The sequence below is a fragment of the Pelophylax lessonae genome (genome assembly GCF_965119305.1).
Source record: "Pelophylax lessonae genome assembly, chromosome: 4".
Classification (NCBI taxonomy): Eukaryota; Metazoa; Chordata; class Amphibia; order Anura; family Ranidae; genus Pelophylax; species Pelophylax lessonae.
In genome coordinates, this window is record NC_138771.1 from 454,330,609 (window position 1) to 454,357,058 (window position 26,450).

Below are 26,450 nucleotides of genomic sequence, written 5' to 3' on the forward strand. Positions count from 1 at the left end.
CTTATTACTACAATAAAATGTGTGGTGTGTACAAGATGTGAAGTTTTGTCATGTTATTTTTTTTTTGGGGGGGGGGGGGGGCGCCGGGAGGGAGTCTCGCCCGGGGAGCAATTTAATGTAGAACCGCCACTGGCCATGTACACACGCTACCTCTCATGCATGGACAGACGTTGCCCATTTTTGTTACTGGAGGAGGACTTGTCTTTGTTTCTGCTGTGTTGTACATTCTTTCTTGCAAGTTTTAATAATGTAAGTGCAATACTTTACAGTAAATTAGGATGTTTTACAATATTACTCTATGTTGAGCCCTTACTTGTCACAGTCTGCCGAGAATATTCCTGTTATGGGGTTCACCATCATTGTCTGACAGAGTGAGCATTGACCACCCTGAATAAGGGGGTCATTGGCATTCTGGTAAGCCTCTGGTGTAGATCTTTCTTTGGGTGTCACCCTGGCTATTCCTATATTTCTTTCCAAACACACAAGAAGTTATTGTTTGGGACTCTTTTGTTTTTTCTTATACTCACCTTGGAGGTGCATTGATCAAATACATTTCAGTGTATTGTTTAGACATTCTTTATATTGATATTTTCACTGTTAAATATGTTGCACATTGATTACCGCTTTTTTAAGATTATAGCATAACATATGCGCTGCACTTTTATTTTATTTTATTACAGCAGGTAACATGACATTTATTGTAAAATGAAAACAACTTAGATTTAGTACAATCAAAAGAGCTTATCATAGTACTCAGATGTCTTTCACAATCGTAGTATTTAGAGAGAAAGCAAGGGGGTGCTAGACTAAGTGCAATAAGTTAGAAGAATGGCTACAGCACACAAAATTTGGCAATTCACTCAAATTGTGTAGGCATGCACATGAATGGTATGCTAAGTTGCCAGTTACAGGTACTCCTGCAGCGTGTGGCAGAGTTCCAGGATCTCAGGAGGGCACTGCCACTGTGGGATGGAGTTGGGTAGCCAGGGTAATCAGGTAGCCTCTGGAGGAAGCAGAAAGCAGCATGTGGGGTCTGTGGGGTGCACATGGGGACAGGAAATTACAAAACCAGATGGGTCACCAAAGGGGGTGTGGCGTTTTCGATGCTACCACCTGTTTTTCAAGCCAGCTGGCTACCCATCTCCACTCCCACAGTGGTGGCACCCTCCTGGGATCCTGGAATTCTGCCTCAAGCTGCAGGAGTGTCAGGACTGGGCTCTCTTCTCTGTGCTCAGGCTGTTTAGCTATCAGTTGATTGTCAGCACTCATTGTTTCCTCAGTGGCTCACCTGGTTATCATTATCTGCTCATTAGTCCCTCCTACAGCTAGCCCCTTCTGGCTATTTACGCTGCCTTGTTGATTCCTTTCCTGACTTCACCTGGTCAAGATATCCTGTGTGTCTCAACAGTGTTCCTGTTAAAGACTTTGCCCGGCTGATGTCCCTTCTGGTTCCCAGACTTCTGCTTCGGACTATGCCGATTTCTTGCTCCCTGATCACTGGCTTGTCTGATTTCCTGTTTTGGCTTCTGACCCCTGGCTTATGTTTTGACTAAGTTACTGATCTGTACAATTTTTACTATAACATTAACCACTTCCGGACCGCCCACCGCAGTTTTACGTCAGTATTTTGACGTTAAATACCGGTGTTATGGCAGCAAATAGCTGCCATAACCCTAGTATTTTCTTACTCGGCCAGCAGTTCTCTTTAACATAAAAGTGGTACCAGCGGCGGATTTGACATGAGATTACTTTTATGGGCGGCGGGAGAGGTGCCCACCCCCCTCCCGCCACTTCCTGGTCATTTTCCCCGCTTACTGGAGCCATTGGTAGCAGGTAAAATGATCCGATTGGTTCATTCCCAGGCAGGAAGTCGAGTGAGGGCAAGGTGGCCCCCACTCGACTCTATGGCCTTGGAGGACTGGAGCGACAATATTGCTTCCTCCAAAACGGCCTTAAAGGACCCATCTTGCTCTTTTTTTGCTTTTAAGGGTAGATGTGAGATCTGAGGTCTTTTTGACCACAGATCTCACATTAAAGAGGACCTGTCCTGCTTATTTCTATTACAAGGGATTTTTACATTCCTTGTAATAGAATAAAAGTGATAAAAAACATTTTTTTAAAGAGACAGTGTAAAAATAAAAAATAAAAGATAAAATAAAAAAGAAAAAAAAATGTAAAGCGCCCTGTCCCTCCGAGATTGCGCGCAGAAGCGAACGTATACGCAAGTCGCGCCCACATATGTAAACAGTGTTCAGACTACACATGTGAGGTATCACCACGATCATTAAAGTGAGAGCAATAATTCTAGCCCTAGACATCCTAGACATAATAGTTTGGGGTCCTAAGTAATCTTCTAGCAAAAAATACTGATTTTAAATTGTAAACAACAAGTGTCAGAAATAGTCCTGGTCCTATTAAGTGGTTAAAGGTGTGATTTTTACTGCATTTTCTGTCTCAGTCATCATGGTTCCTGACAAGGAGTACCTGTGACTGGCTACCTTAGCATGCCATTCGTGTGCATGCCTACACAATTTGAGTTGCCAATTTTGTGTGCTGTGTCCATTCTTCTATCTTACTGCACGTAGTCTGGCACCCCCTTGCTGTTTGATTACTTACAGGAAACATCCAGACCACTACCAGGGTGTCCATTTTGACAGCCTTGCAGGAATGTTGTGAAAGCCACATAATAAGCTCTTTTGGCCTAAAAGATTAGTAGAACATCCCTTTTAAATTTACAGTGTATAGGTAGGACAAGTGTACTCCTTCAACTACCTCTTATTACCACATTTATTCTATAATATGCTTTTCTTTCTCACATGGCTTCCAGCCTCCAGTCAAAGACTTTACAAATCTCTGACCTATAGCCTAGCACAGACATAAACAGCTATCTTTCCTTTCCCATCTCTTCTCCTAAATCTCTCAGATGTGCAGTTGAAATATTACATTATCTAGAAGAAAAAAATGAGATTACATGAAATCCTTGTGGTATAATTATTCTTTTCTCTTCCTAGCCAGGAGAATGTTTCCCACGTATGCAGATCTTGTGAAGGAGAGGAAAGGTCTGGCGTCTGCAATAGTTCGAGAAATAAGAGGGGAAGGTGAGTATTTAGCAATCTGAGTTAATTTGTGAATTCTTAAAGGGATTGTTCAAACAAATGTACTATTTATGTCCAGGGTGTCTGAATATCAAAGAGGATAGGGGCTAATAATTCAGTTTATCACAATCATGGCACTGAAAGTGAAACCGATGGTGGGATATAACAGGAGCAACCTAGCTAGTAGCCTGACCTTGCACCTCGCAATCCTATTTAACAATCTTCATGAGATTTACAGACAATTATGCAGAACAAAAGGGTATTTGACTAGATTCAAATAGAATGGATTGTTTAGGTTGGGGCTTCAACTATACACTACACTAGTTTTGGTAGATTTAAAGGAGATTGTATAGAGATGAATGAATTTGCCATTGCTATCAAATTTACATGAAGCTTATTTGTGAATTATTTCAGTTTATTATCTCATTGGGTGATCATAACCAGGGTATCTATATATATTTTAGAATCCGTAGCTCTAGCATCGCTGAGTGAGTTTTCACCTATGCCCGCGAGGGGATAGATACCTTGCTCTTGATGTCAAAGGATTGGATTGCTTCCCACACCACAGAAGAGGTTGAGGTGTCTCTTTTGGAGTCAGCTGCTTCGAGGGACTTACCCCTGTCACTGTTTATAGGGGCATATGTTTAATAGTATATACAGGATTGTTAACAGCATATGTTAAATTATTGTAGCTATTGTATTTATTCTGAGTGTACTTTAAGTACAATATGTCTATAGTATTAGCAATGCTAAAATTGTGTTGTGGGGCAGGCAGACACAAGGATGTGCCTAGATTTGGAAAGAGAGGAAGGTGTGGATGGAAAATGGATAGAGAAGCAAAAAAATAAGTAGGACTTTAAATACCCCTCCAAAGCACAAACGGCTATAATGAATATATATAAAATACAAAAATGTTTTTTTAATTACTATCATGCCACACTACACTGACACTACAGTGGTCAGGTACATTGCTTCAGCTAATCAGGGCACTAGAATGCACTGTGTGGGGCGCAGTGCATTGTGGGGTGATCAGCGGGCGAAGATCCCATAGAGCGCCCCGCAAATTCAGGTGTTTGAATAGGCAAACAGGCGATGTTTGGGCAGAACTTTTGCTTGGCTCGAACTGTATGCCCAACTCTACCTAGCTGAGCAAGATGAACAGGTGGCAGGAGGAGGTAAGTAGCAGAGAGGAGACTAGAGGGAGTGGAACTCCTGGACCACAAAGTAGTTGTGTGGTGTAATGCTTTCAGAGAAGATCTGTACTATTATGGGAATTGTAGTGCTCTGCATTGTTGAGACAGAATGTAATATGCCTTACTGTGAGAGACTCTGTAGATATACCTGTTAAAAATCTTAAACTAAATGTTCTTTTCTGCAAGTGAGTAGGCAAGACTGGTCTCACATTCTTTCAAAAAAGTTAACAGTGTAGCTAATACCTGGTGAGAGCGAATTTAGCAGCCAGTTCAGGTCAGGTGTGAATGAGGGTTTCTCCCGCTGCATGCACTCACCATTTTCTACATAAGGCCTGTGGGCCTAAGGTGTTAGATGGGATCCCCGTATAGACTAAACCTAGAACCAAGAGTAGACAAGGCCTCATTAAAAACAGTATTTTTGGCTCCTGATTAGGCCTAGGGCTGATGTAACATGGAACCTAAGCTTATGTGAAGAGCTGGCTGGGAGTAGTCATTGCCTAAGCTCACAACCCCTGCAAAGTTGAACCCTAGGACACCATCTTGGAATTGGTTTAGCAACCCGGATGTTAGGGAGCCTTCTAACCCATTGATTTCTTTTTAGAAATGCCGTATTTTCCTTGGAGTGTGGTGAAGGAGAAAATTATAATACATTGGTGTAGATTCTGCATAGTCACTTCTACTCTCAAAACAGGAATCCTTGGGTCTTTTTCTCTTCATCAATGGAAGCATAATGATGTGCCTATAAACTAGAAAGGCTTTCATATGTCTTGAATTTATTGTGTAAAACAAGTACAAGTATTGAAGATATCATAAGAAGAGCTTTTGGGTCCTGGCTCACATGTGACCCAGAGGACGATAGGCTTTACTGTACCTACAATTTGATATCATCTCCTACCAGGATGTTCTCCCTGTGTTTGTATGGCTTTCCTTTCAAATGTCCTTGTTTCTTGCCAAAACCCTATAAAGTACTAGTAGATTAACAGTTCTTCTGCCTAAACTGCGATAGGAGCAGCCAATGCCTTCAAACTATCTAGTATTAGAAGTAGAGAACTGATTGTTCAGCCCCTGAAGGCCAAGGTTTAAAGAATGAGACACAATTTTGCCCATTGGGGGATTTACTGAAATTGGAGCAGACAAAATCTGGAGCAGCTCTGAATACAAACCAATCAACTTCTATCTTTTTCAGCTTATCCAGTTAAGCTTTAAAATTAAAGGTTGGTTGCCATCCACAGCTGCTCAAGATTCTGGCTTCTCTAGTCTTTGTAAATTTCCCTCTATGTCTCTAGAAAGGTCACCTCCATTCCCTGACCTTTCCTAAGCTGTCCTAAGCTTTCCTTTCCTAAGCTCACCCGTATGCTTATCCTTATGCTTATCCCATGATGTAAAATCAGGTGAAAGGTTATATGAGTGTCAACGCATTTCAAGGGCCAAACCTCACGCCCTTCTTTGGTGTCCCCTACTACATAGACTGCAATATTTTGGATAGAGAGAGATATAAGAAATTATTAGCAGCTACCAAAAATCTAAACACTCCTATATTGGAATTTGAAGGGGATACATTGTTTGGAATTTAAATGGCACTGGATAGATACGGATGCAAATGGTACCATATTTTTTGTAAAATTCTATAGCATATCATCTTTAACAAAAATGCAATTAGATGTCAGCGGTTGATTATTTTGTTCTTTGTACTTAAAAGTACAGTTTGTATTGTGACGTGGCAGGTATCAGACCCCTGGCCTTCTCATCCACCTCGTGACCAAAGACCAAGCAATCTCACACCCTGCCGTCACTTGTGTAACAATGCCACTCTCAGCTGCACCCAGCACACAGATTGTCCAGCTTGCGGGACCACAATCTAGATGCCAGCAGACTGAGGGCGATTGTCACCAGGTTAATTAAACGATTAACCCTTTCTCTGCCACCACCGCTACGTTTGAGCTTAGCGGACGCTAGTGATTTTACCAATATCAATTATGACTTTAAAATAACCGTCTGTAACACACAGTAACGCGCTTCAGGAGGCAGGTTCGTTTGGGTCAAGTTGCGTTTAAGAGCTTAGAGACAAAGTTAACACTTTTCAAAATAAGGTTTAATTATAAGAAAGGTTAAAATTGGTGCTAATAAAAATATTTACAGAAAAATGGGTTACAAAGAAATAGAGACACAATACAGCAATTGAGAAATATGAAGAGAAAGGATGAAAATACTTGCATTAAACGGTCCTGTTATTACCTTAGTTTCATAAGCTAAACCGGTATGTTTGGTTCCCCTTGGGCGATGTTATGGCTTCCATGTTAGGATCAGAACTGAGCTCTCTATCAGTTCCTGTCCTTTTCTCTGACCCTCCAGGGGGTGTCACCAGAAGTACTTAGCCAATAGGCTCTGAGTCTTATAAACTGCTGAGGGACCTCCACGTTTGACAGATTAATAAAAGCACTCATATCTGGAGATATAAAACGGTTACATGCTTGAAACTGATATTTTATGGTCCGGTTTTAAATGTCCTATCTTTAGACACTAAACATGGGTTATTTTGGAATAACCTCTAACCTGTACGGCATCGGATCGCTAGCTTGTCTTTCCTAGGCATGAAGGTGTCCGTGTTGGGTCTTAATTCGATTGGCATTTTATGAAGCACCCAAATATCTACTTTTTGTTAATGTGTTATGTTTGGGTAAAAAGATATGAAGTTTTGTGGTCAACTGTGTCATTTTCCGAATGACCTAGGAGCCATATGCTGTGTTCAGATTACCAATTCACTCTAGAGCATGAGGAGATGGAAGGTCAGCTTGGTCAATCTGCTTGTGTATAGTAAAGGTGTGAAAAATGTCAGCTGTCCAGGAACCTGGCATTCAGTGACCCAGGGGGTCATTACACTGCCAAAAGGCTGGAGGATGAGGCTGGTAAGAATGACCATTTCCAACACTGTCAACTAAGCTCGCACCACAAGATGGATGCTTGCGACAGCATTTGAACAAAATGGCGGCCTGACAAACTAGGGTGCCAACGCACAATACCATTACACCTCCCACTCTTGTGGGCGCATAGGCGGGAATTGCAATTTCTCCCCGGACGCAACCAACTTCCGTGGGTTCGGTTTGCCGCGACAAACCACCCGCATTGCCATGGGTACTGCCTTCCTTCTGCTGGATGACAGATGCTACTCCCCTGGGGAGAAGCTTCCGGCTCAAATAGAGGATGAGAGTTTTCTCTCCTTTAGCATCTCTCCGGCCTAGGGCTGCATCTGGCCCAAAGGTAATGGCAAAGGGTTGTGCCGGAACTAGGCGTTTAAATTCCGGGCCCCATGTCCCAGGTGCACGGGCCAGTACCTCCGTCAGGGCCGGACGGTCCTTCTGACACACTGGTGTCAAGGAGGCCCATCTAACCAGGGTACCATTGGGTTGGTCAGTCACAGGTTCAGCTGAGCCACTATCGTCACACCCCAGCATCCACCTGTGGCCAGCTGTACCCAGGAATGATGTAACCAAAGTTGGGGTTTGAGGAGTAGGCCAGGTCCTGGTATCCTCAGTTCCAGATCTCTGGGTGCCTACTCCTTCCTGCTGTTCCCAGTACCAAACCGCTGACAGGTCCATCTGACAGTTACTACGCAGAGCTGTCAAACTAGGACGTGCCAGAACGTTTGGGACTGTGGACAGGAGCTCTGGGTGTTCCACCCAGACAGGGCCAAACACTACCAGGCCCCTAAAGCAGGCCACTGCACCAGGTCTGACCTCTCCCCGTGGATCTCATGTGACCCTTAGGGAGGTGTCTGATGCGTTCCCAACCCCATCTAGCGCTGCCGTAGACGCAGTTAAGCCACATGGGGTGGGGAAGGCTGGGTCGTCCTGAGCCTTCCAGGTTAGAAGGTTTGGTCCACGCCCCCTGCTCAGGTTCAAGGTGGTTCGACAGCGGGCACCAGCCAGCTGCTTTGACACCTCATGGTTCCTGGGCACGGGGTAGGTCACAATCGCAGGGTTGACATTCAGCCTGCTAAAGGCTCCACAAAGCCTTCTCTCTGTCTCCTGTTCCCCATCGGCCTGGGCCTCCTGTGAGACAGGGGGGGTCGCAGGTATGGAGGGAGCAGACACCCAGGCGCCCATCTCGTGGACGTCAGGGTGTGTCCTCCCAGGGTCTCCAATATCTCTGACACGGCATGCGGTAAGCACTGCCAGTGGCATAGATACCTGGAGGGAGAAAGGGGGCTTCAGCTGAAGGCCCAAACCCACGCCCTGAGTGTCAGCTACCACTAACAGGACACCTGTCTTTCCCAGTTAAGGGGTACTAACTCTGCCCCTGGCATGTGTTGTGCTAGGATGCTGTGTGAGGATCAGGTCAAGCCACAAACCCTGGTGCTTCACTCCAGGCCCGGCCCACCTGATCTCACAGAGATCCTTACAAAACAGATCATGTGACAACTTCAATACATGTCTGCGAGGTTGACTGGACACAATGAACAGCTGTTTATCCCCTTCAGTCTCCAGGCCTCCTGCCTGTTGTCCTGTCACACTTATCTGACCATTGTCCCAGTCAAGCTGGTGTCTACTCATCACATCAGGGGGCCTTTCAGCTCCAGTTCTAAGTGATCGGATAGTCTGGTCGACCCGCAGTGCTGCCTGACAGGCAGTACTATAAGTCCCAGCCAGCTGTCCTGTGGCGAACAAAGACAGCTGCTGAGGCCTAACAGAGGTGGAGTCCACTGGGTCAGAACAAGGAGAGGACATAGAGACCTCCTCCTGCTGCTCTGCGACCAGGGCCTGCGTCTCCACTGCCTGTGCCGCACTGCGAGGGACCACCAACATTGACAAAACATCTTTAGCATTATCATCATTTCCATCAACATTATCAGCAACATCATTTCCAGTTATATTAGCATCAACATTATCATCAACATTTCCATCATTAATATCATCATCATCAACATTATTTGCATCATCATTAGCCTCATCATCGACATTACGACAGCATACCCCTGGTAACTTCACAGGCAAGAGGGCCCCCCTTCCTTCTTCAAAAGATGGAGGACCTGGTAATTCAACACCACTCCACCCCTCCCCCTCCCTCTGTCCATCCATAGGTTGCCCAGACATTACCCCAATATCTGCACACAGTACCTTGTCAAGTCCAGAGAGTTCCGTGGAGGCATCCAGGGTGCTCTTAGCAGGGGTTTAGTACGAAATAAGGGTGCCTAGGTCGGCACCCAACTAAACATCTGTGGGGATTTCCTCAGAGACTCCCACCTCCCTCAACCCCCTCCCAGCACCCCAATCAAGGAAAACATGGGCACGGGATACCTGTGAGCGGGTCCCCCCAACTCCAGTGAGGGTAAAAAACTTTCCAGGGATGATGTCCATCCTTCTTATCACTTCTGGTTTGAACGGGGTGACTTCAGCTCCTGTGTCCCGGAAACCAGTGACAGTCCAGTTGCCCACGGTGACGGGCTGCAAGTTGGCGGCGGTCACCCGGGATTTCCTGCGGACAAACGGGAAGAGTTGCGGGCCAGCTGACCAGGTGATGTCATCTGCTTCTGCTCAGGGCACTGTGTCCTGAGATGTCCCGCTTTTTCACAAGTGTAGCATCTGCGGGTGTCAGTTGTAGGGAAGGTGACACCAGGAACTGCAGGGGCTGGTTGCTGGGGAGCTTGACTCCTAGGTGCAGGAGGTGTTTCCATGTGCGATTTCCCTCCTTTCGCGCCATACAGAGGAGCCTTGCGATGGTCAGATACCCGAGTGTGGATGTAGGTATCTGCCAGTTCTGCTGCTTCTTGGGCAGAGGCTGGCTCTTGTTCCAGCACAAACTGTCTGACGTCTGTAGGACAGATGTGCAACAATTGATCTCCAATCATGAGATCCTCCAGGGACTCAAACGTAATGACCTTCAAGCCCTTAGTCCACTGACGGAATGTGGTGCGTAAGCGGCTTACCACATTCATATATGAGTCCGCAGGTCCCTTTTGAAGGGACCTAAATCGCTTCCGGTACACTTCCGGGGTTAACTGGTACTTTTGGGTGATTGCAGCCTTTATGGCCTCATAATCACTATCCTGTTCCGTTGGCAATTCGATGTAAGCGTCCAGGGCCTTTCCCCGCAGCCCTTGCGTCAGGTACCAGGCCCATTGTGCTTGGGGCAGCTGGTACTGACGGCAAGTTTTTTCAAACGACAGTAGGTACACACCAATGTCATTGTCCTTTTCCATGACTGGAAATTTGGCTGCCTGGCTCACAAGCAGAGAGGTGTCCCTGTGCTCTAGGGATCCGAGGTTCTGAGACTGTAGCTGCGGCTGGAGCTTAGCCATCTCCTGTTCGTGCCGACGATTAGCCTCCCTCTGTGCATCCTCTCTCTCAGCCTGCCGCTCTGCAGCCTCTCTCGACGTGCACTCCGTAGTCAGCTCACTTTTGTTCATTTTCTTAGTTTCAGATAAACCAGGCATGTTTGCACGCAGAAAAGATAGAACAGAAAGCAAAGATAGGAAAGAGCTGTAGAAAGTAGAGATGTGTGTCTCTTTTTAAAAAACAAAAAATATGCACCAATTTGTCTCTAAGGACTGCTTTCCACAACCGTTACAATCCTTCAGTGCAGAGCTAATTCCTAACAGTGCACTGAATGCTCTTAAAATGCAAGACTATCCCACTTACGCTGCCAGCCAATATGTGATGGTGGCGGGTATAAGACCCCTGCCCTTCTCATCCACCTCGCGACCAAAGACCAAGCAATCTCACACCCTGCCGTCACTTGCGTAACAATGCCACTCTCAGCTGCACCCAGCACACAGATTGTCCAGCTTGCGGGACCACAATCTAGATGCCAGCAGACAGAGCGATTGTCACCGGGTTAATTAAACGATTAACCCTTTCTCTGCCACCACCGCTATGTTTGAGCTTAGCGGACGCTCGTGATTTTACAAATATCAATTATGACTTTAGAATAACCGTCTGTAACACACCCACTGTCACCTCAGACAAGAATGGTTCAGATAGGTTAGCCTAAACAGTACAAATATCAATTATGAGTTTAAAATAACTGTCTGTAACACACAGTAGCGCGCTTCAGGAGGCAGGTTCGTTTGGGTCAAGTTGCGTTTAAGAGCTTAAAGACAAAGTTAACACTTTTCAAAATAAGGTTTAATTATAAGAAAGGTTAAAATTGGTGCTAATAAAAATATTTACAGAAAAATGGGTTACAAAGAAATAGAGACACAATACAGCAATTGAGAAATATGAAGAGAAAGGATGAAAATACTTGCATTAAACGGTCCTGGTATTACCTTAGTTTCATAAGCTGAACCGGTATGTTTGGTTCCCCTTGAGCGATGTTATGGCTTCCATGTTAGGATCAGAACTGAGCTCTCTATCAGTTCCTGTCCTTTTCTCTGACCCTCCAGGGGGTGTCACCAGAAGTACTTAGCCAATAAGCTCTGAGTCTTATAAACTGCTAAGGGACCTCCCCGTTTGACAGATTAATAAAAGCACTCATATCTGGAGATATAAAACGGTTACATGCTTGAAACCGATATTTTATGGTCCGGTTTTGAATGTCCTATCTTTAGACACTAAACATGGGTTATTTTGGAATAACCTCTAACCTGTACGGCATCGGATCGCTAGCTTGTCTTTCCTAGGCATGAAGGTGTCCGTGTTGGGTCTTAATTCGATTGGTATTTTATGGAGCACCCAAATATCTACTTTTTGTTAATATGTTATGTTTGGGTAAAAAGATATGAAGTTTTGTGGTCAACTGTGTCATTTTCCGAATGACCTAGGAGCCATATGCTGTGTTCAGATTACCAATTCACTCTAGAGCATGAGGAGATGGAAGGTCAGCTTGGTCAATCTGCTTGTGTATAGTAAAGGTGTGAAAAATGTCAGCTGTCCAGGAACCTGGCATTCAGTGACCCAGGGGGTCATTACACTGCCAAAAGGCTGGAGGATGAGGCTGGTAAGAATGACCATTTCCAACACTGTCAACTAAGCTCGCACCACAAGATGGATGCTTGCGACAGCATTTGAACAAAATGGCGGCCTGACAAACTAGGGTGCCAACGCACAATACCATTACACCTCCCACTCTTGTGGGCGCATAGGCGGGAATTGCAATTTCTCCCCGGACGCAACCAACTTCCGTGGGTTCGGTTTGCCGCGACAAACCACCCGCATTGCCATGGGTACTGCCTTCCTTCTGCTGGATGACAGATGCTACTCCCCTGGGGAGAAGCTTCCGGCTCAAATAGAGGATGAGAGTTTTCTCTCCTTTAGCATCTCTCCGGCCTAGGGCTGCATCTGGCCCAAAGGTAATGGCAAAGGGTTGTGCCGGAACTAGGCGTTTAAATTCCGGGCCCCATGTCCCAGGTGCACGGGCCAGTACCTCCGTCAGGGCCGGACGGTCCTTCTGACACACTGGTGTCAAGGAGGCCCATCTAACCAGGGTACCATTGGGTTGGTCAGTCACAGGTTCAGCTGAGCCACTATCGTCACACCCCAGCATCCACCTGTGGCCAGCTGTACCCAGGAATGATGTAACCAAAGTTGGGGTTTGAGGAGTAGGCCAGGTCCTGGTATCCTCAGTTCCAGATCTCTGGGTGCCTACTCCTTCCTGCTGTTCCCAGTACCAAACCGCTGACAGGTCCATCTGACAGTTACTACGCAGAGCTGTCAAACTAGGACGTGCCAGAACGTTTGGGACTGTGGACAGGAGCTCTGGGTGTTCCACCCAGACAGGGCCAAACACTACCAGGCCCCTAAAGCAGGCCACTGCACCAGGTCTGACCTCTCCCCGTGGATCTCATGTGACCCTTAGGGAGGTGTCTGATGCGTTCCCAACCCCATCTAGCGCTGCCGTAGACGCAGTTAAGCCACATGGGGTGGGGAAGGCTGGGTCGTCCTGAGCCTTCCAGGTTAGAAGGTTTGGTCCACGCCCCCTGCTCAGGTTCAAGGTGGTTCGACAGCGGGCACCAGCCAGCTGCTTTGACACCTCATGGTTCCTGGGCACGGGGTAGGTCACAATCGCAGGGTTGACATTCAGCCTGCTAAAGGCTCCACAAAGCCTTCTCTCTGTCTCCTGTTCCCCATCGGCCTGGGCCTCCTGTGAGACAGGGGGGGTCGCAGGTATGGAGGGAGCAGACACCCAGGCGCCCATCTCGTGGACGTCAGGGTGTGTCCTCCCAGGGTCTCCAATATCTCTGACACGGCATGCGGTAAGCACTGCCAGTGGCATAGATACCTGGAGGGAGAAAGGGGGCTTCAGCTGAAGGCCCAAACCCACGCCCTGAGTGTCAGCTACCACTAACAGGACACCTGTCTTTCCCAGTTAAGGGGTACTAACTCTGCCCCTGGCATGTGTTGTGCTAGGATGCTGTGTGAGGATCAGGTCAAGCCACAAACCCTGGTGCTTCACTCCAGGCCCGGCCCACCTGATCTCACAGAGATCCTTACAAAACAGATCATGTGACAACTTCAATACATGTCTGCGAGGTTGACTGGACACAATGAACAGCTGTTTATCCCCTTCAGTCTCCAGGCCTCCTGCCTGTTGTCCTGTCACACTTATCTGACCATTGTCCCAGTCAAGCTGGTGTCTACTCATCACATCAGGGGGCCTTTCAGCTCCAGTTCTAAGTGATCGGATAGTCTGGTCGACCCGCAGTGCTGCCTGACAGGCAGTACTATAAGTCCCAGCCAGCTGTCCTGTGGCGAACAAAGACAGCTGCTGAGGCCTAACAGAGGTGGAGTCCACTGGGTCAGAACAAGGAGAGGACATAGAGACCTCCTCCTGCTGCTCTGCGACCAGGGCCTGCGTCTCCACTGCCTGTGCCGCACTGCGAGGGACCACCAACATTGACAAAACATCTTTAGCATTATCATCATTTCCATCAACATTATCAGCAACATCATTTCCAGTTATATTAGCATCAACATTATCATCAACATTTCCATCATTAATATCATCATCATCAACATTATTTGCATCATCATTAGCCTCATCATCGACATTACGACAGCATACCCCTGGTAACTTCACAGGCAAGAGGGCCCCCCTTCCTTCTTCAAAAGATGGAGGACCTGGTAATTCAACACCACTCCACCCCTCCCCCTCCCTCTGTCCATCCATAGGTTGCCCAGACATTACCCCAATATCTGCACACAGTACCTTGTCAAGTCCAGAGAGTTCCGTGGAGGCATCCAGGGTGCTCTTAGCAGGGGTTTAGTACGAAATAAGGGTGCCTAGGTCGGCACCCAACTAAACATCTGTGGGGATTTCCTCAGAGACTCCCACCTCCCTCAACCCCCTCCCAGCACCCCAATCAAGGAAAACATGGGCACGGGATACCTGTGAGCGGGTCCCCCCAACTCCAGTGAGGGTAAAAACTTTCCAGGGATGATGTCCATCCTTCTTATCACTTCTGGTTTGAACGGGGTGACTTCAGCTCCTGTGTCCCGGAAACCAGTGACAGTCCAGTTGCCCACGGTGACGGGCTGCAAGTTGGCGGCGGTCACCCGGGATTTCCTGCGGACAAACGGGAAGAGTTGCGGGCCAGCTGACCAGGTGATGTCATCTGCTTCTGCTCAGGGCACTGTGTCCTGAGATGTCCCGCTTTTTCACAAGTGTAGCATCTGCGGGTGTCAGTTGTAGGGAAGGTGACACCAGGAACTGCAGGGGCTGGTTGCTGGGGAGCTTGACTCCTAGGTGCAGGAGGTGTTTCCATGTGCGATTTCCCTCCTTTCGCGCCATACAGAGGAGCCTTGCGATGGTCAGATACCCGAGTGTGGATGTAGGTATCTGCCAGTTCTGCTGCTTCTTGGGCAGAGGCTGGCTCTTGTTCCAGCACAAACTGTCTGACGTCTGTAGGACAGATGTGCAACAATTGATCTCCAATCATGAGATCCTCCAGGGACTCAAACGTAATGACCTTCAAGCCCTTAGTCCACTGACGGAATGTGGTGCGTAAGCGGCTTACCACATTCATATATGAGTCCGCAGGTCCCTTTTGAAGGGACCTAAATCGCTTCCGGTACACTTCCGGGGTTAACTGGTACTTTTGGGTGATTGCAGCCTTTATGGCCTCATAATCACTATCCTGTTCCGTTGGCAATTCGATGTAAGCGTCCAGGGCCTTTCCCCGCAGCCCTTGCGTCAGGTACCAGGCCCATTGTGCTTGGGGCAGCTGGTACTGACGGCAAGTTTTTTCAAACGACAGTAGGTACACACCAATGTCATTGTCCTTTTCCATGACTGGAAATTTGGCTGCCTGGCTCACAAGCAGAGAGGTGTCCCTGTGCTCTAGGGATCCGAGGTTCTGAGACTGTAGCTGCGGCTGGAGCTTAGCCATCTCCTGTTCGTGCCGACGATTAGCCTCCCTCTGTGCATCCTCTCTCTCAGCCTGCCGCTCTGCAGCCTCTCTCGACGTGCACTCCGTAGTCAGCTCACTTTTGTTCATTTTCTTAGTTTCAGATAAACCAGGCATGTTTGCACGCAGAAAAGATAGAACAGAAAGCAAAGATAGGAAAGAGCTGTAGAAAGTAGAGATGTGTGTCTCTTTTTAAAAAACAAAAAATATGCACCAATTTGTCTCTAAGGACTGCTTTCCACAACCGTTACAATCCTTCAGTGCAGAGCTAATTCCTAACAGTGCACTGAATGCTCTTAAAATGCAAGACTATCCCACTTACGCTGCCAGCCAATATGTGATGGTGGCGGGTATAAGACCCCTGCCCTTCTCATCCACCTCGCGACCAAAGACCAAGCAATCTCACACCCTGCCGTCACTTGCGTAACAATGCCACTCTCAGCTGCACCCAGCACACAGATTGTCCAGCTTGCGGGACCACAATCTAGATGCCAGCAGACTGAGAGCGATTGTCACCGGGTTAATTAAACGATTAACCCTTTCTCTGCCACCACCGCTGTTTGAGCTTAGCGGACGCTCGTGATTTTACAAATATCAATTATGACTTTAGAATAACCGTCTGTAACACACCCACTGTCACCTCAGACAAGAATGGTTCAGATAGGTTAGCCTAAACAGTACAAATATCAATTATGAGTTTAAAATAACTGTCTGTAACACACAGTAGCGCGCTTCAGGAGGCAGGTTCGTTTGGGTCAAGTTGCGTTTAAGAGCTTAAAGACAAAGTTAACACTTTTCAAAATAAGGTTTAATTATAAGAAAGGTTAAAATTGGTGCTAATAAAAATATTTACAGAAAAATGGGTTACAAAGAAATAGAGACACAATACAGCAATTGAGAAATATGAAGAGAAAGGATGAAAATACTTGCATTAAACGGTCCTGGTATTACCTTAGTTTCATAAGCTGAACCGGTATGTTTGGTTCCCCTTGGGCGATGTTATGGCTTCCATGTTAGGATCAGAACTGAGCTCTCTATCAGTTCCTGTCCTTTTCTCTGACCCTCCAGGGGGTGTCACCAGAAGTACTTAGCCAATAAGCTCTGAGTCTTATAAACTGCTAAGGGACCTCCCCGTTTGACAGATTAATAAAAGCACTCATATCTGGAGATATAAAACGGTTACATGCTTGAAACCGATATTTTATGGTCCGGTTTTGAATGTCCTATCTTTAGACACTAAACATGGGTTATTTTGGAATAACCTCTAACCTGTACGGCATCGGATCGCTAGCTTGTCTTTCCTAGGCATGAAGGTGTCCATGTTGGGTCTTAATTCGATTGGTATTTTATGGGGCACCCAAATATCTACTTTTTGTTAATATGTTATGTTTGGGTAAAAAGATATAAAGTTTTGTGGTCAACTGTGTCATTTTCCGAATGACCTAGGAGCCATATGCTGTGTTTAGATTACCAATTCACTCTAGAGCATGAGGAGACGGAAGGTCTGCTTGGTCAATCTGCTTGTGTATAGTAAAGGTGTGAAAAATGTCAGCTGTCCAGGAACCTGGCATTCAGTGACCCAGGGGGTCATTACACTGCCAAAAGGCTGGAGGATGAGGCTGGTAAGAATGACCATTTCCAACACTGTCAACTAAGCTCACACCACAAGATGGATGCTTGCGACAGCATTTGAACAAAATGGCGGCCTGACAAACTAGGGTGCCAACGCACAATACCATTACATGTATTATTTATACTACCACATATAGCGAAGACATTTCTATTAACTATAACAAAATTGTTTCTGCTCGTAACATGATATAAATATCTAACCCAACCAGCAACATTTCAGACAAGCAAAACCTGGAAAATACATATTTAATTGGCACAAAGATGTTCTTCTTCACATTTGGGATGGCCCCTTCAAATTTCAGAGGGTGCTGTTAAATTCAGGGAAATGCAGGAAATGTATTGCCTTGCCTGAAACAATCATTAGTAAGGATGTATGCTGTTCTGTTCAGCGCGGAATGGAGCTTACAATTGTGCTTTAGAAAGGTAAATACTGCCATCTAGTGATCAGACTGTGTTTAGTTTGATGAGTGCATAGAAGAATTAGCTTACATCAGAACTGGTGTGTTAGGCTCCATGCACACTAGCATTTTTTTAAACGAAATAAGCGCTGGATGAAAAACACAGGTAGTGGCTTTTTTTTATAGTAGCGTTTAGGAGCGTTAGCATTTTATACCTGTTTTTTGCAGTTCCTTTAAAAAAACATTATTAGTAGTGTTAAGGAGCATTTATGAGCATTCAGTGTTTTTTTCTGCTGGAAAAATGCTCCATGAAACTCTACAAAAACAATTTTTTTTTCTGCTACTAGATGCTGACACTCAAAAAAAGCTAATAGCCTAGTAGTGTGCATGGGCACATAGGATAACACTATTTAGCTTCTAGGAGCAGAAAAAAAATACTAACAGCTTCTAGGAGCAAACCTCTAGTGTGCATGGAACCTTAACCACTTGCCGACCGCTTACCGCATATTTACTGCGGCAGTGTGTCTCTCCCACGCAAACCGACGTAGGTCTACGTCGGTCGCTTGGTGGCAGCTAGGGGGCGGGTGAAGCTGATGCACGGGTCAGGTGGATACAATTGCCACCTGACACCCACGATCGCTCCCCGCTGAGTGAGAAGAACGGTCAGCTGTCGTAAACACAGCTGACCGTTCTTCTCCCTGGAATGATCATAGAGCCCATGTGATCCTACTATATAGGATTACAGGTCTCTATGGTCACTCCACAAGCCACGCCCCCCCACAGTTAGAAACATGCCCCTAGGCACACATTTAACCCCTTGATCACCTATACTGTTAACCCCTTCCCTGCCAGTGTCATTATTACAGTGACAGTGGATATTTTTAGCACTGATTACTGTAGTAATGTCATTGATCCCCCCAAAAGTGTCAGAAATGTCAGTCAGGGGTCAGATATGTCCGCCGCAATGTCGCAGTCCTGCAAAAAAAAAATCGAAGATTGCCGTCATTACTAGTAAAAAAAAAAAACAACAATAAAATTGACATAAATCTTTCCCATAGTTAGTAGATGCAATAACTTTTGCGCAAACCAATAAAAATACACTTATTGCGATTTTTTTTACCAAAAATATGTAGCAGAAAACAAATTGGCCTAAAATGTTAAAAAAATTTTGATTTTTAAATTTTTTTTTGGGAATGTTATATAGCAGAATGTGAAGAATATTGTTTTTTTCAGAATTGTCGCTCTTTTTTTGTTTATAGCGCAAAATATAAAAATCACACAGGTGATCAAATACCACCAAAAAAAAGCTCTATTTGTGGGAAAAAGGACATAAATTTTGTCACCCGGCTGTGACAGTTTGGGGCTTCACTGCTGGGTACGCACTGTGCATGTGCAAGTTGCGCTATGCGTCGTGATTGGCCGGCACTCTTCTGGGACCTCTGACATGTCTCAGAAGATTGCAGAGAGGAAGGGAGAGAGGAGAACTTCCGCTCAGGGCGCTGCGACGCTCCGAGCGGAAGTGGGAGCGGATAGCTGTCAAAACTAGGTACCCGCTTCCCCCCCCCCCCAAAAAAAAATGACATGCCAAATGTGGCATGTCAGGGGGTTAGGGCTATTTAAAGCGGAAGTTCCACTTTTGGGTGGAACTCCGCTTTAAGGGGGCAAATCCTTCCAGTCTTTGAGTGGTTAAAGTATATCTAAACCCCAAAACAAAAATGTAATATTTTGCAGTTTATCAGTCCTTGGTTGCATTAGTTTTCCTTTCTCAAGCTTTTTTGTACCTTTATCCTCATCTGTTCATTCTGCCAGTAACACATTTAGTCCTAGGATGACACTGCTCACTCACCCTTCTGTATCAGGACGATGGAACACCTCCCCTCTCCTATTATTCATAACAGAGGTGTGGCTCTATAGTCCTTAGAAAACAATGTAATTGATAACTTTCTGTTCTATCTCCCCGTGCTGCATGTTATCAACTTGCAAGATTTTCAGCAACCAGGCAGTTCCAACCATTTATTGGAAAACCAGTTCCAGGTATTTGGTTGAACTCGTCAAACAGATATAACTAGTGTTGAGCGAACACGGACTGTATTATTCGTGTTCGTACCGAATAATTGGATTTTTTGTACCCGAACACGGACACGGACACTTTACTGTATGTTCGGGTAAAAATCCGTGTTCGGTCGTTTTATTTCCGGGTTTTGCATGCTTTGGCGCTCTTTTCATGGCGGGCTTTCAACAGCCAATCAACAATCGTTTAACTGGTGTGCCTTAAGCCATCCCAGCCATGCCTGCAAATGTCTCAGTAGCTGTGATTGGCCGTCTGAAGCATGTGACCAAGTCTTTATAAGTTCGAGGCAGCCGCAGCGGCGTCATTATGCTGCTTAGATTCAGGGACAGAGCACACATCAACGTGCTGGCTGCTGATTAGGGAAAGATAGGCAGGAAAAAACCATTTGTGTCCGGATAGAATTGAGGGACAGGTCGGAGTGTTTAGGCAGGGCGAGTTGTAGGCATTTTAGGGATAGAGTCTGCTGAATTATAGGGTCAGTGTCTTCTACAAACTACAATCGATATTGCTGTGTGGGGGGTGGGGTGAATCTGCACTCAATCCTGATCTACGATCTCTTCTCAATCCTGTTAGGGACAGAGTCTGCTGAATTTTAGGGAAACTGTGTTCTACAAACTACAATCGATATTGCTGTGTGGTGTGGGATTGGAGATAGGCAGGTGTCAGTGATCCACATCCATTTTTCTGTGTGTGAGCTGCAGTGAACACAATCTTTTTGGGCTGCAGTGAACACAATCTTTTTGGGCTGCAGTGAACACAATCTTTTTGGGCTGCAGTGAACACAATCTTTTTGGGCTGCAGTGAACACAATCTTTTTGGGCTGCAGTGAACACAATCTTTTTGGGGTGCAGTGAACAAAATCTTTTTGGGGTGCAGTGAACACAATCCTTTTTGGTGTGCAGTGAACACAATCTTTGTGGGGTGCAGTGAACAAAATCCTTTGTGGGGTGCAGTGAACACAATCTTTTTGGGGTGCAGTGAACAAAATCCTTTTTGGGGTGCAGTGAACAACATCCTTTTTGGGGTGCAGTGAACACAATCTTTTTGGGGTGCAGTGAACAAAATCCTTTGTGGGGTGCAGTGAACACAATCTTTTTGGGGTGGAGTGAACAACATCCTTTTTGGGGTGCAGTGAACAAAATCCTTTTTGGGGTGCAGTGAACAAAATCATTTTTGGGGTGCAGTGAACACAATCTTTTTGGGGTGCAGTGAACACAATCTTTGTGGGGTGCAGTGAACACAATCTTTTTGGGGTGGAGTGAACAACATCCTTTTTGGGGTGCAGTGAACAACATCCTTTTTGGGGTGCAGTGAACACAATCTTTTTGGGGTGCAGTGAACACAATCTTTGTGGGGTACAGTGAACAGAATCTTTGTGGGGTGCAGTGAACACAATCTTTGGGGGGTACAGTGAACACAATCTTTGTGAGGTGCAGTGAACACAATCTTTGTGGGGTGCAGTGAACACAATCATTGTGGGGTGCAGTGAACTCAATCTTTGTGGGGTACAGTGAACACAATCTCATACTTCTGAAGGTTTGAGGGTGCTGCCTGTTCCATACTCCCCCTACTCCTCATCTAGCCTTTTAGGGGTACAAACAATAGTAATTGGGGCCTAGTGTGGTTGTGTACGTGTGATATACATACACTTTTTTGGGATCATATTTTCTATTCCGCTATTTAATCAAAAACCTTTGGGGATCAGTTAAATTGGGGGATAGTCTGTGTTGGTACGTGTGAGAGAGATCCACCTTTCCAAGTTGTTGGGGTTCATCTCATACTTCTGAAGGTTTGAGGGTGCTGCCTGTTCCATACTCCCCCTACTCCTAGCCTTTTAGGGGTACAAACAATAGTAATTGGGGCCTAGTGTGGTTGTGTACGTGTGATATACATACACTTTTTTTGGATCATATTTTCTATTCCGCTATTTAATCAAAAACCTTTGGGGATCAGTTAAATTGGGGGATAGTCTGTGTTGGTACGTGTGAGAGAGATCCACCTTTCCAAGTTGTTGGGGTTCATCTCATACTTCTGAAGGTTTGAGGGTGCTGCCTGTTCCATACTCCCCCTACTCCTCATCTAGCCTTTTAGGGGTACAAACAATAGTAATTGGGGCCCAGTGTGGTTGTGTACGTGTGATATACATACACTTTTTTGGGATCATATTTTCTATTCCGCTATTTAATCAAAAACCTTTGGGGATCAGTTAAATTGGGGGATAGTCTGTGTCGGTACGTGTGAGAGAGATCCACCTTTCCAAGTTGTTGGGGTTCATCTCATACTTCTGAAGGTTTGAGGGTGCTGCCTGTTCCATACCCCCCCTACTCCTCATCTAGCCTTTTAGGGGTACAAACAATAGTAATTGGGGCCTAGTGTGGTTGTGTACGTGCGAGATACATACACTTTTTTTGATCATATTTCCTATTCCGCTATTCAATAAAAACCTTTGAGGATCAATTGAATTGCGGGATAGTCTGTGTCGGTACGTGTGAGAGAGATCCACCTTTCCAAGTTGTTGGGGTTCATCTCATACTTCTGAAGGTTTGAGGGTGCTGCCTGTTCCATACTCCCCCTACTCCTCATCTAGCCTTTTAGGGGTACAAACAATAGTAATTGGGGCCCAGTGTGGTTGTGTACGTGTGATATACATACACTTTTTTTGGATCATATTTTCTATTCCGCTATTTAATCAAAAACCTTTGGGGATCAGTTAAATTGGGGGATAGTCTGTGTCGGTACGTGTGAGAGAGATCCACCTTTCCAAGTTGTTGGGGTTCATCTCATACTTCTGAAGGTTTGAGGGTGCTGCCTGTTCCATACCCCCCCTACTCCTCATCTAGCCTTTTAGGGGTACAAACAATAGTAATTGGGGCCTAGTGTGGTTGTGTACGTGCGAGATACATACACTTTTTTTGATCATATTTCCTATTCCGCTATTCAATAAAAACCTTTGAGGATCAATTGAATTGCGGGATAGTCTGTGTCGGTACGTGTGAGAGAGATCCACCTTTCCAAGTTGTTGGGGTTCATCTCATACTTCTGAAGGTTTGAGGGTGCTGCCTGTTCCATACTCCCCCTACTCCTCATCTAGCCTTTTAGGGGTACAAACAATAGTAATTGGGGCCTAGTGTGGTTGTGTACGTGTGATATACATACACTTTTTTTGGATCATATTTTCTATTCCGCTATTTAATCAAAAACCTTTGGGGATCAGTTAAATTGGGGGATAGTCTGTGTCGGTACGTGTGAGAGAGATCCACCTTTCCAAGTTGTTGGGGTTCATCTCATACTTCTGAAGGTTTGAGGGTGCTGCCTGTTCCATACCCCCCCTACTCCTCATCTAGCCTTTTAGGGGTACAAACAATAGTAATTGGGGCCTAGTGTGGTTGTGTACGTGTGATATACATACACTTTTTTGGGATCATATTTTCTATTCCGCTATTTAATCAAAAACCTTTGGGGATCAGTTAAATTGGGGGATAGTCTGTGTCGGTACGTGTGAGAGAGATCCACCTTTCCAAGTTGTTGGGGTTCATCTCATACTTCTGAAGGTTTGAGGGTGCTGCCTGTTCCATACCCCCCCTACTCCTCATCTAGCCTTTTAGGGGTACAAACAATAGTAATTGGGGCCTAGTGTGGTTGTGTACGTGCGAGATACATACACTTTTTTTGATCATATTTCCTATTCCGCTATTCAATAAAAACCTTTGAGGATCAATTGAATTGCGGGATAGTCTGTGTCGGTACGTGTGAGAGAGATCCACCTTTCCAAGTTGTTGGGGTTCATCTCATACTTCTGAAGGTTTGAGGGTGCTGCCTGTTCCATACTCCCCCTACTCCTCATCTTTTTTTCCAAATATCCTCTTTTATTCAGGAATCTTAAAGGTACAGACAGGCTATTACACATAATCTTCTACATGTTACATATTTTTTTTTTTCTGTCTCAACATACAATATAGCTTCTTCCTTTATTATACCTTCAAGATCCCTTATTTTTACCCCTTTTTTTTTTTCCCTTTCCCCCTCCCTCCCTCCCCTCCCTTCCCTCCTAAACAAACAATAAAAACTAGAGAAGAAAAAAAAAAAAAAAAAAAAAAAAAAAAAAAAAAAAATCTATTCCCGTGTATAGAGATGGTGTTCCTTTAGTTATTATCTTTTCTACCTCCTCTTTTCTTCCTCTTTCTTTCTCCTTTCTTTTTCCTTCCCCCCCTAATTATTTTACATATATTGTTTCGCTTCTTCCGAGTCTAGGAAGTCAGTCCATGCTTTCCAAATTTTCTCATATTTTCCCTGCTTATTTTGTGTTGTGGCGATTAGTTCTTCTAATCTCCTATTATCCTCGACCCTATTTATCCACTCTCTTATCGATGGGGGTTGTATTTTTTTCCAACTACCCGGGATGCCTACCTTAGCCGCATTTACTAGGTGTGGTATCAATGAGTTCTCATATTTACTTGCTGGTATATCCGAGATATTCAACAAAAAAAAGGCTGGATTCTCTTCTATTTCATATTCTACTACCTTCTGCACTATAGATCTCACCCCTTCCCAATAAGTTTTTATCTTAGAACAGGTCCAAAAGAAATGATATAGTGTGCCCACTTCTTTTTCACATCTCCAACATAAGTTGGATTGGTTTGAAGACCATTTTTGTAATTTCTTGGGCGTAATGTACCATCTTGTTATAAGTTTGTAGTTCATCTCTTGTATTTTAGTGCATTTAATTGGACTGAAGGTAAACCTCAATATCCTCTGAATCTGTTCCTTTGTCAAATTACAACCTAGGTCTCCCTCCCACTTTCTCACCCAGGGTAAATCTGGTTGATCTTCTGGGTTTATCAATAATCCATATGCAGCCGATAGAGTGCGTGTTAGTTTCCCTGGTTTTACGCAGGCCTGCTCAAATCTGGTTAGCTTCCTATCAAACTCTTCTGGTTTAGGTATGGATCCCAGGTAATGGTATAATTGCATAGCTTGCCAAAATGGCAGGTTAAATGGGCCTTCCTCATCCATCAGTTCAGTCACTAAGGGCCACTTTTTTTGTATTAAGAATGATGAAGCCTGTATCTGCCCCTTTTCCCTTAATGATGTAAACCTTTTGCTATCTAGTCCCACCGGGAATAGGGGGTTACCTAATATTGGATATAGGGGAGATCTCTCTGTTGTTAATTTAGAGTATATATTTGGTCTCGTACAGATACGCAACGTGTTCCCTATTATTAAGTGTTGTTTTAAATTTTTGGGTAGATCCTGGTAGCACCATATAGCTCTTTTCAGATTTACATCCGTTTGCATTTGTTCCAGTTCTACCCATATTTTCGTCTCTGCATTATGCCACCAGTCCCAAATCCTGCCCACATGTGTGGCCTGATAATAAGCTTTTATGTCTGGTAGTGCAAGGCCCCCTTTTTTTTTTGGGAGGGTCAATATTCTCCGTGCTATTCGCGTTTTCTTACGAGACCAAATATATTTTGAAAATAATGAGTTTATCACTGCGAAAAATCTACTTGGTATCCTAACTGGTAAGGCCCGGAGGAGATATAAAAATTTTGGGAGTACAATCATCTTCAATAGGTTGCACTTGCCGAACCATGACTGCATCCCCACATGCCATTGTTCTAACAGTTTCTTAGTCATTGCTATCAGGGGTAAGAAGTTGAGATCGTATACTCGTGACAATTTTGTTGGTATATGTGTCCCCAAATATCTCACTGCCGTTTCACTCCACTTAAACTCATAATTATTTTTCAGTGCTTGTATTTGAGTTGATGTCATCCCCACTCCCATAGCTTCTGATTTCCCGAAATTAATTTTCAAATTTGACACTGCCCCATATCTTTTGAATTCTCGTATCAAATTTGGCAGTGAGATATTTGGGTTAGACAGTGAAAATAACATATCATCCGCGTAAGCGGCTATTTTGAATTGTTTTCCCTTTACCCTCACTCCCTCAATGTCCAGGTTCGATCGGATCTTACAAAGAAAGGGCTCTAGTGACAGGGCAAATAGGAGGGGTGATAATGGGCATCCTTGCCTGGTGCCGTTCTTTACTGGGAACGCATTTGATATTAGGCCATTGGCTTTCACCCTAGCAACTGGATTTGTATATACTCTGATTATCCTATCTAGCATCGAATTTCCCATCCCGATATATTTAAGTACTGCAAATAGATAAGGCCATCCAACCCGATCGAAGGCCTTCTCAGCGTCGGCGCTTAATACCACACAAGGGATCTTTTTCTCATTTACTATATGTATCAGGTTGAGTATTCTGATGGTATTGTCTTTTGCTTCTCTTGATGTCATAAAGCCTACCTGGTCTGGGTGGATCAGTTTTGGTAATATTCTTGCTAACCTATCCGCTAACACCTTAGTGAATATCTTCAAATCTACGTTCAGCAAAGATATCGGCCTGTAGCTTCCACAGGCCGCTGGATCTTTGCCTTCTTTTAATATCAGTGAGATATGTGCTGTAAGTGTATCTCTACTCAATGTTCCGTCCAGACCTGTTGCATTATACAGTCTTACTAGGTAGGGTCCTAGAATATGGGATAATAGCTGATAATATTGTGTTGTCAGACCATCTGGTCCTGGTGCCTTCCCTGGTCTCATTTTCCTTATTGCCTGTTGTACTTCCTCTAGACTAATTTCTTCCTCTAGGTATTCCCTGTCCTCCTCTGAGATTTTGGGTAAATTGGACTGATTTAGATATCTTTCTAT

At 45.0% G+C, this 26,450-nt stretch overlaps 1 protein-coding gene across 1 annotated transcript in view; it reads left to right on the forward strand.

The window, feature by feature from the left end:
• MYOZ3 (myozenin 3) overlaps nucleotides 1-26,450 on the forward strand; it is a 67,556-nt gene that overhangs the window by 27,579 nt on the left and 13,527 nt on the right. The window contains exon 2 of the mRNA XM_082253383.1: nucleotides 3,012-3,098. Coding sequence (XP_082109509.1) covers nucleotides 3,020-3,098 — 79 coding nt within the window. The 5' untranslated portion in view covers nucleotides 3,012-3,019. The remainder of the gene's footprint in view (nucleotides 1-3,011; nucleotides 3,099-26,450) is intronic.